This window comes from Rhyacophila brunnea, unplaced genomic scaffold (assembly GCF_057557595.1).
Source record: "Rhyacophila brunnea isolate RB1 unplaced genomic scaffold, BYU_Rbru_1.0 scaffold_5, whole genome shotgun sequence".
Taxonomy (NCBI): Eukaryota; Metazoa; Arthropoda; class Insecta; order Trichoptera; family Rhyacophilidae; genus Rhyacophila; species Rhyacophila brunnea.
Genome location: NW_028233170.1, coordinates 2,961,617 through 2,971,919, shown reverse-complemented (window position 1 = coordinate 2,971,919; position 10,303 = coordinate 2,961,617). Strand labels below are relative to the sequence as shown.

Sequence of the window (10,303 nt, the reverse complement as noted above, 5' to 3'; positions counted from 1 at the left end):
TGTAAGTATCTACCTACCAATACTTTACCCGAATTAAAAATATTCAATTGAAACTATCGTTTTATTTGATTTATAACAGAGGGGGGCAAACTTTTTGGATGGAGGGCCAAATTCAAGAATTCAAAATGAGCGGCGGGCCGCAAGTAAAATACCATTTTTAGATATACACTATTTATTATCACGAAAAATAAACATTACAAAAAAATTAATGATAAGAATGAAACTGTTGTACATTTTTTTAAATTCAGGTGTTAATTTTGTAGTTGATATTCTCAAAACTGCTTGTAAACGGGCATCAGAGATATTTGATCGTAAAGAATTTTTATTGAAGTTCATGATCGAAAATGTTTGTTCACATATTATAAAGGTAGGTTGATCCAAAAATAACGAACATTTTTCTTGCATAATCTTTAAGTTGGTCGAATTTGTCTGAATTAAGTGCATTGTAAAATTTGGATATTTCTTCACGACGATGCAATTATCTTAAATCAGTGTCACACTGCAGATTAATAATCTCAAGTTGTAGCTCTGTCGGTACACTATCAATATCTATTGAAAATGGATCGCGTACTATTGCTAAACAAATTTTAATCTATTGTCAATATTTTCTAAAAATTTATAAAACAGTTGTTCGTAATCAGAAGTACAATAATTAATAATGGCGGGCCGCGAAAAAATACCCGGCGGGCCGCAGTTTGCCCCCCCCTGATTTATAACCTTTCTTCTTATAAAATGGTGTTTTTTCGAAGGATACAATATAATATCATTATTGTGGTGCCTTTTGGAAATTTAATAATGTAAGTATTTTCTAATAATCTTGAGAATTAATTGTAATGAAAAATAATAATCAAAACTCAGTCACTGAATGTAATAAACTTAATTATTATTATTTTCTTTTAAAAGGCTTTTAAAACTCCCGCACAATAATTACCTGACAACATTTTGAGTATAGAGTCAAAATAGCAACTAACCCAGTGGTGAGTGGAGAAAATCGGTACTAAAACTCTTCCATCTGTTGTCGTAAAACTAAAACAAAATGATCAGTCTAGAGAACCGTCGGTAAAGAAGACAACTTTCCAAACAAAATGGCCATGCTAATGTGTTGTAGTGGTTTGCCTTGTAAATTGGTGGAATTATTTTATTTTATCAATAAACTCTAAATTGTACATATTTTTAAACATACGTTTTTTTCCATATAATGACTGAATTGAAGTATTCTGTGCATCTGTGCGGAATATTTGCAGATAGCCTAATATTACATACGCGGTATTATCGCGGTTCTACACCTTTTGAATGAACTGTGAGGTAATTATTTTTTTGTCTTTATGTAGTGCCCGATAGAATATAGAATTTTATCAATCATTTCTGAAATAATGTAATCTACATCTAACATAATTTACCCGCATTATTTTTAATGACGCTTCCGGTCAACCGACGCAAAATGTCAAGCAAATATCGAATCAGTTTATTATTGGCATGTTTCAATGCAGGACCGCTATGATTGTATTGCTCTTGAAATAATGATTTTATGACTCGAAACATCCCTCTGCGATATTTGCTACATTGAGAATTGTGTATTTTAAATGTTGAATTCACCAATTTGGTTTACATTAAAATGTCGTGCTGATTTACAATGATATTAGAATCTGTGTTAGTCATGTGTCCCCACTTAAACATTATCCAATATATTATTAGAATGAATTGCCAAACAAATCTTTATTACAGCCAGGCTGATATTTCGTCAAACGCGCCGCAGGCATGGGGCGTAAAAAGAAAACTGTCACCGCTGAGGCGGTGACCACCCGAAAGACACGACAATCGGCTAAAGAAGCTGGAAATCCGGCAGAGATATCGTCGACGGCTGACAATTCGCTTGATAGCGAAGCCGGTTCGACCGGTCGAGACGCATCCGGAGAGAACGATTCGCAGGATTCCAACAACCCGAACGGCAATCCTTCGGCGCCCAAACATTTTGGCAAATTCCGATGTCTCGTTTCCAAATGTCCGAATCAGACAAACACCGAGGTCAGCGGAACGGACAGCGAGACCGGGAGCAACGTCGAGGTGAGGATCGTCGATCCCTGCGTTAGTTCAGAATCAGACGGCAGCAATCACCCTGAATCTTTCGCTAACCCGTCCACGTCGACGGCTTCGCCCTTCAAATCATTTGGCAGAATCAGACGTGGAAATTCCAAATCAGTCAATCTCCGAAAGACGATGCAACTGAAACACCTGGAAAACGTGAACTCCTCCGACTCCAACACCTTTGATTCTGATAATTTGATTAATCTGGATGCGACCGCTTATGATACACAGATTCCCGATCCCACCCTGAATCTTATGATCGACGGCGACCCTAGATACGGTTTCAAAATGATAAGTGACGATTCTAACAGTATTCCCGATATGTTTTCGCCTATGTTGAAAGACGATTCAGCGGAAGCCGGGGAAGGCACACCGGATGAAGCGGAGATCGCCGACGCACCGATGGTTGACGACGACCAGGATATTTTTGGCGACGACAATATTGCGGAAGATGAAATCGTAACGGTGTTCGAGATAATCGACGAAAACGTGCCACTAGATAACGATGATTTAAATGAAGAAGTCGCCTCGTACTCAGAGAGTGCAGGATTTCTCTCCGAGAGAGTGTCACCTTTCGGACTGTACGGCGGCAGACGATCAACAGACAGCGAGTGCTCGGATAACATCGATGAGATCCCTCCGCTGCCGATCGACGCTCTCAGCTCCTGCACCACGTTTGATGATTTCGAAATGAGTTTGCAGAAAATGAAATTGATGTCGAACGATGAGAATCTGTGCCCCAGCTCTGGATCTGCTTCGATGGAATACATAGATAACAATTCCAACGATATTCACGTGTCTCTAAACGATAAAGAAACAGAAACATTTGATAACAATGATACTTCCGTATCGGTCCCTCTGACCCCCATATCGGCGGGGGAGAAGAAATGCGAAAGTTACGTTAGTGTTGCAGAATCGTGCTCTACGCCCACCTCTATGGTTTCGGAAGAAGACATACATCCTCCGCATGCAAAAACAGAAAACGAAACCGCCAACGGAGAAAGCAATGAAACCAATCTAGGATGCTCTACAGATTCGTCGTCGTGTTCCAGCGCTTCCGTAGTCAGGAGATCTAACCGAATTAAAACTATCAGTGTTCTCAAACAACGGAGCAAAGGTCACGGCTTGGTCAAAATGCCCCAGAAGAAATTGGAGTCGCCATTGGCCAAACGAGTCCTCAACAAGTGCAACGAAGAAGCCACATCGAGATCACATTCGGACAGCGGCCCGCTGTCTCCGTCCGTGTCGACGTCTTCAACCTTTTCAGTGCCGGTCGTCGACGCTGAAATGCGACCCGTCAAAGTGAAATCTCGCTGGAGACGGTCCAGCGAAATGGAGATGGGAGGCGGATCTCCCGTAACGCCACCCTTGAGCAGTCCCAATGCTAGTTACAGCAAACTGTCTACCATCGGCGAAAGTACAAACAGTTCCACGAATAGTTTTACGGAGAACCTCAGTTGCAGTGCGGGTGAGGTCAGTTTGAAAAGTGAACAGCCAAGCGATGGCGACCCGTCTCACCCGGATGACGATTTGCAGAAGAGACTGAAGCAGTTTGAAATAATTTTAGAAAATCAATATCACTGTGACAGAACAATCAGCAAAGAAGCGAGGCGAATGACGTGCGATTGCTTCCTCACCAAGGAAGAGATCACCCGCGGGGAGCTCGGGTGCGGAGAAGATTGCCTTAATAGATTGCTAATGATAGAGTGGTAATATATTATTTTTTATTTATTTATAATTCTCAATATGCCTCATTTAGTTTATTTTAATATTTCCTTATCAATGTTTGTATTTATTACTTATCAATTGATAGTTAAGAGTCATGCTAAATGCTCAAAAATCATCAAATTACTTGTTTTGATACTAACAAAATTTATATTACTGAGATGAACAATTTTATTATTAAATGGAAACAGACAACACATTCATTCTAAGAACACCATTATGGTACTTAAAATATTGCAATCAAGATATGATATTGAATAAAAACCAACAGTGTGAAATTTTGTCACTGGTGCATGTGGAGATTTCCATATTCACAAAAATCTTACATAACGCCGCGCTGTCAATTTTGACTACTGTGAAGTTATCTATGTTACGCCGAATGTGCGAAATTGAATATTACATGAAATGGGCAAAATTTTGGCTAAATCATGAAAAATGCAAGCCCGTTGTCTTATTCATGAATTAGACAAAATATCTGGAGAGTGCGTGAAATTGGCAGTAATTTTTCTGCCTACTTCATGTCTTGGACAAATTAGATACTAGCGCTACGGTGGTATTTTTTGCAACTAAACTAAATGTGTGAAATGCTCGTCGATTGGTCAAAATATACGTATATTGTCTATGGTCGAAATAGGTGGTCGCGCTCCGGTGGTATTTTTTGCAACTAACCAAATTTGTGTCAAATGTCATTGATTATAATATAAAAATATACCAATCAATAACTAAAATGACGTTCATGTCCATTTACTATGCGCAAAAAAACTAGAACTATAATATGATAACGGATGAATTTTATTTAAAGGTATTTTCGCGATTTGATTCGTGCTTGGGTATCGTACATGCAATGGTCGATTGTATTGTTGACACTTGTTAGCTAACCTCAAAATGGACATTCAGTTGAATAATTCAGAATTTCAAAACCTAATCTAACCTAACCTAACCTAACCTAACCTAAGCCAACCTAACCTAATAATATTATATTATGTCCAATTATAACTAATAAAATCATCCGTATTATATTTACTTTTTCTGCTGTCATGTTGACAGTTTAAGAATTCCATGCCCTGGCGACTTCATGTACTCGGCAGAAAATTTACCTTATTCATGAATAAGGCAACAGGCTTGACTATTACATGAATTAGCCAAAATTTAGCCCATTTCATGTAATAGTCAATTTCGCACATTCGGTGTAACATCTACACAATATCGATATAAAGCCTTACTGGCTGCACTACCAATGGACGGACATCAAGATCATTCTTAATTAAATGTTATAACTATGAACGCATAAAACATATTCTAAATTAACCAAAAGTGTATCCTGTGTAATATCAATAAGAAAATCCGGTTCAAGTCTGTTTACTGGAAGCCAGGCGAAAACAGTGGCAATTTTCACAGCCGATTTCGACAATATTCATGAATTCAAATTCAAAATTTCTTTGCCGCTGGCTTCCACTAGACAAGAACCAAAAATCCTTTTTCTATGTAAATAGTGCTTATAACACCTGCTATGTGATTGGAATCACTAAGTTGATAAAAAAATCATGATAAAAGTCTTTCAGTTCATTCTTTTATAAAGACATTGCATAATGTAATATGTATGTAGAATATGGAACTTAAGCCAAAGTTACACAACCCGATTGGTGGGCAATCTTTTATTTTAGCCGATAATTAGGGATGGTTATTGTTAGTCATTCTTCGTTTCGACTCAAACACGCTTATGCTCGTTCAAATAATGTCTCGGCTAAGAAAGACATTGTCAGTTCAAAGAAAAGGCGAAAGAACACATTGACATATGTACCAAATCAATTTGTACGATTTTTTTAATTAAAGATCAATTTAATATTACCCCCAATAATACATCCAATTTACATTTTCCTTCTATTTACATTTGTTTTGTCAGTCCTTTTAGAAATGTAAAATCAGAGTTTCACTGTGTGTATTTAAAAATGTTCGCCTCTTAGTAATGTGATATTGTAACTCTGCATTAAAATCATACATACATTATTCTAAATAAACTGTTTCTACAATTAGTGTTAATCCACACAATGATTCGCAGAATTGAATGTGTGACTCACTTCTATTATTGTTATTAATTTTCAGTAATTCCCGGTGCCCGATTGGAGACCGCTGTACAAATAGAAGATTCCAATCCAACCAATATTCTGATCTCAACGTTGTCCGTACTGAAAAGAAGGGGCTTGGAATACAGGCCAACACCAATATTGCTGGGTAAGATATTTTTATCGGTCACGTAGGTTAGACAGGCAGAAGCTTTATTACCAAAGACCACATACATGAATGGAAATCAGACAAGACATTCAAAATTTTCCAGGCATTTCATTATGTTTATTTGTTTATGCTGTCCATCTGCAGGGGTGAGTTTCTGATGGAGTACGTCGGTGAAGTGCTCAACTCGAAGCAGTTCAATCAGCGCGCTGAAGAATATTCGTCTGATAAGAATATGCACCACTACTTCATGGCGTTGAAGGGGGACGCCGTAATTGACGCTACCCTTAAGGGAAACATATCTCGCTTCATAAACCATTCCTGCGATCCGAACGCGGAGACGCAGAAGTGGACGGTGAACGGGGATCTCAGGATCGGCTTCTTCAGCAAGAGGGAGATCATCGCCGGGGAAGAAGTCACCTTTGATTATCAATTCCAGCGATATGGGTATGAAAAATTTATTCATTGTTATCATTGTTCACTATTAAATTATTTATTAATTTTCGTTACAAGTTGAATATTACTTCCACTAATTGAATGCTATTCTCCTATCATGTTGATTATGTATATGATTTAAGTCAATGATGTGTAAACTTTCGTCATTGGTACTACTCCCGATGTGGCTATTTGACCGCATCCAGAAAACATCCTTTATGTATGCCTCAAGCTACCTCACTACCTTAGCCTCTGGGATGCTGGGTTTGTTTCTACACTGTCCAACCACTGCAGTCTTAAGTTTCTCAACCCCTCCTTTTCCATTCTGGTCTATTGATGGGAACCTCTTGAGCATGACCTGCGTAATGGACTCTTCTAAATTTCACCTATGAAACGACAGGGGATCATTGTGCAGTGTGTATCTTCTTCACGTGCCATCTTCTACGGCTCTGAAGATCCATCTCGATACCTTTCGAAGCTTCCTTTCATATTTTTTTATTCCGACCCATAAGTTAATACTTTGGACGCGGAAGACGCACACGGTGCGTAATGACCAGGCGGCCGATCGATGTAATTAACGTGCATTTTAAAGGGGGCAATTAAAATCTCATTATCTATTCAGCAGCGAAAGCGTTAATATAGGCCTGACGACGGTTTCAACCTTTTTATTTGTCGAGCCAATTTGTCCTTTTTCTAATTGTTCACGGGACCCGCGTAGAGTACAGATGCAGCTGATAATAATGGCGTTATATTCCCCTTAGTTTAGACATATTCATCAGCTGCACAATAACCGTGCGTAGGTCTTGGCCTCCTCTGACAACTTTCTCCTCCTGACTTTATCCAAAGTAACCGCTTTTCAATTCGCTTCCCAAGCATATATCTTGACCAGTGCTTCCGAAACTGGTACGCACACTCAACTCAACACTTCAACTTTTTTTCACAAAAATATTTTCCTATCTGTTATGCAATACAAATAGGGCTTAGAAAATTGCTCTTCAAGAAGACACCCCATCACCTTTCTGATATTTCAATCTCAATTCGTCATTCTATTAGTCAAATAATTCCCGATTGCAAAAATGGATGGGCCTAGTCTAGTAATTATGATATTCTTGGAAATTTTTTACATATTCCATGGTGTATTTAGTCAGCGGGCTGCAATAAATGACCCATCCATTGTACACCGCTGATTTAAATATTCCAATTTATAATTTATTTTATATACCTAAGCATTTTGAATTAATTTATCATTAATAAAAGGGATATCTGGACTATAGATTATTTTAATTTCTAGGAAAGAAGCACAGAGGTGCTATTGTGAAGCAAAAAATTGTCGCCGATGGATCGGTGAAGAACCTAATGATTCTGAGCTGGAAGAAGAGGTATTTAAAATGTTGCATAATATATTGTAAAACAGGTTTTCCACGACCCCTCTATTTATGACATTTTACACTTGCAACTGAACAAGAATTTTTTTTTTTGATAACTCAACACCTAAACTGTTACGTATTGAGTTTTGCATGACGGTGACTGCCACTCTGTCAATAATTACAATTAAACATTTAGTATAATATATGAAACGCTTAGTCGCTAAACCCGCCCTGGAGGTTTTTTTGAGTTTCGAGTAAATCATGAAAAACTGTTTTGTGCATTTACGATGATGTTGACGCCAGTAGTGATGATGTTTGTATAGCGATTTTAACGTATGCTAAAAATCAGGGTTGAATCGCAACGTCTGGTTGGTCGTATATGTAGAGCGGATTAGTAAACCGTTATTTATTCAAGCCGGAGTTGGCGACTAGTCAATATTCATTTTGATTTTTGACGAACCAGCGCGGAATTTAAAACTCACACCTCAATATGCTGGTAGACCTGTCGATATAGCACATGTATACATTCAAAACTAATTATATTGAAAAATCGCCCAGAGCGGGTTTGGCGATTAAGTGGCTACATGACCAATGACCAAAGTGCGGAGTGTAACCCAGGAATACGTACTATTACAATAAAATTCTGGCTAAAGGGAGCTCTCAATGAAATTTCTGTTTCTCTGTAATATTATGTATGGATTTGTTTTTATTCAATCATAGAAAACTCTAATATTATAATCTTTGAAATACAATAAATAAGTATTCGTATCAGTTGTAATATGACTATTTCTGTTGTAATTTTTACTTTAACAAACTTAACTTCTGATCTAAATCCTTCTTCTATCCTATCTTTCAATGTTGCTTAGGATGAAGAGTTTGAAGAGGAAAAAGATGAGGCTTTTGCTGTTGCTCCGCCTGTTGATGAAAGCGAGAAGAAGCCAGACGTGAAGGAAGAAGATAAGAAAATTGACGAGGGCAACAAAATCAGTCAACCGAATAAAAATGAACCTAGTCAGCCGCGAGGGAGAGGTCGTCCCAAGAAATCTGTCGCCCAGGCCGCTAAAGAACTACTTCAAGATATTGATGTAACTATTCTATCACACTATTCAATGTTGCACATATACTTGTTACAAACATTAATTGGCGAATGGAGATAACCGGTCTGAATCCGGACCATTCTTTGACTGGTCATGGTGGCTTAACTTGATAGCTCTTTCAGCTTGGTCTTGTAAATCAGTCTATACATGTCTCAGTGGCTGTGATTCACAGGATGCTAACCACGTTATGAAAGAAATGTACCGAGCGGTGAGATCTACTCAATTTGATCAAACCTGGTTGCGACGAGGGCTAAAATTAAAAACTAAATAATAATCCAGCGTCATACTGTAAGCATAAAGATCTCTCCATTTGGTCAGCTGGGCTATTTTTGTTTTTTTTTGTTGACGTCGAATCAGAACTATTTCTCTTTTGCATAGTCCGGCACTTTAGTCGTAGTGATACAATCAAATGGATTTCATAGGGTACTCCGATATGACTGATTGACATGATAACGTCATTGGTATTTGATAAAATTGCAGTTGGAAGAGGAGATGGAAATGCTGTGCCGAAGTGGAGTAAAGAACCAATCGCAGACTTTGGCTCTGTGCCGGGCAATGGTGCGCGCAAAGCTGTTTGATGCGCGAGCCGCCCTTCTCCGTCTGCTGGCCACCGCCGACCTGCCATGCCGAAGACTCTTCCTCGATTACCGAGGTCTGAGACTGCTTTCGCCCTGGTGTGACAACACCGACTTTGATTTCCGGTATTTATGATGTCTTGTCAATTTATGTCCTGTAATTATTTTTTGCTGTCGTTCAGCAGTTATTTTAACTATCCTACATAATATTTGTGATACACTAATAATAATATGTCGCTCTACGGCAAACATACATTCCTGGAATGTTGGCCGTAATGGGAAACGAAGTATCGACACTTCCTACGTAAAAGCCCGTTACTGTGTTTTTGGCCATTTTGACTTGATTGCCTTTTATTAAATAATTTTAAAAATAATACAATGATAATCTAAAAAAACAAAAATTTAATCAATATATTATATGTACAATCAACTAAAAAATTACGATTTCAGCATTAAAAATTATCGTTGTGGTGTCATTAAAATTTATTAAAATCGTACTACTGAAAACTACCATTTTGCACTTACGGCTTTATATGTAGGAAGTATCGGTATGTATTACGAATCATTTATTTCCATCGGTTCTAATTTTTCAAAAGAAAAAAAAAATAGAAAATCCTTTTACTTTTTAGTTGAAATTGCATTTTATTTATTTCAAAATCACACATCCATTACAAAAACAAATGTGTTCTTCATCGGGATCAATAATTTGAAGTGGGTGTTCATGCCCTTTTCAAAATCAAAAAGCGTTTCTGATACATCCGTCAAGTTTAAATTTCGACCGAATATCTTG

The 10,303-nt window shown here is 37.9% G+C and overlaps 1 protein-coding gene across 2 annotated transcripts in view; it reads left to right on the top strand.

Moving 5' to 3' along the window:
• The first annotated feature begins 1,076 nt into the window (after positions 1 to 1,076).
• Positions 1,077 to 10,303, top strand: part of Set2 (SET domain containing 2) — a 39,452-nt gene continuing 30,225 nt past the window's right edge. Inside the window, exons 1-7 of one of the 2 annotated variants that reach the window (XM_085956134.1) lie at positions 1,077 to 1,305; positions 1,726 to 3,794; positions 5,914 to 6,042; positions 6,187 to 6,486; positions 7,766 to 7,853; positions 8,708 to 8,926; positions 9,419 to 9,639. In XM_085956134.1, the coding sequence (XP_085812260.1) occupies positions 1,759 to 3,794; positions 5,914 to 6,042; positions 6,187 to 6,486; positions 7,766 to 7,853; positions 8,708 to 8,926; positions 9,419 to 9,639 (2,993 nt within the window). In that variant the 5' untranslated portion in view covers positions 1,077 to 1,305; positions 1,726 to 1,758. The remainder of the gene's footprint in view (positions 1,306 to 1,725; positions 3,795 to 5,913; positions 6,043 to 6,186; positions 6,487 to 7,765; positions 7,854 to 8,707; positions 8,927 to 9,418; positions 9,640 to 10,303) is intronic. The other variant, XR_015071663.1, reaches the window with a different exon arrangement.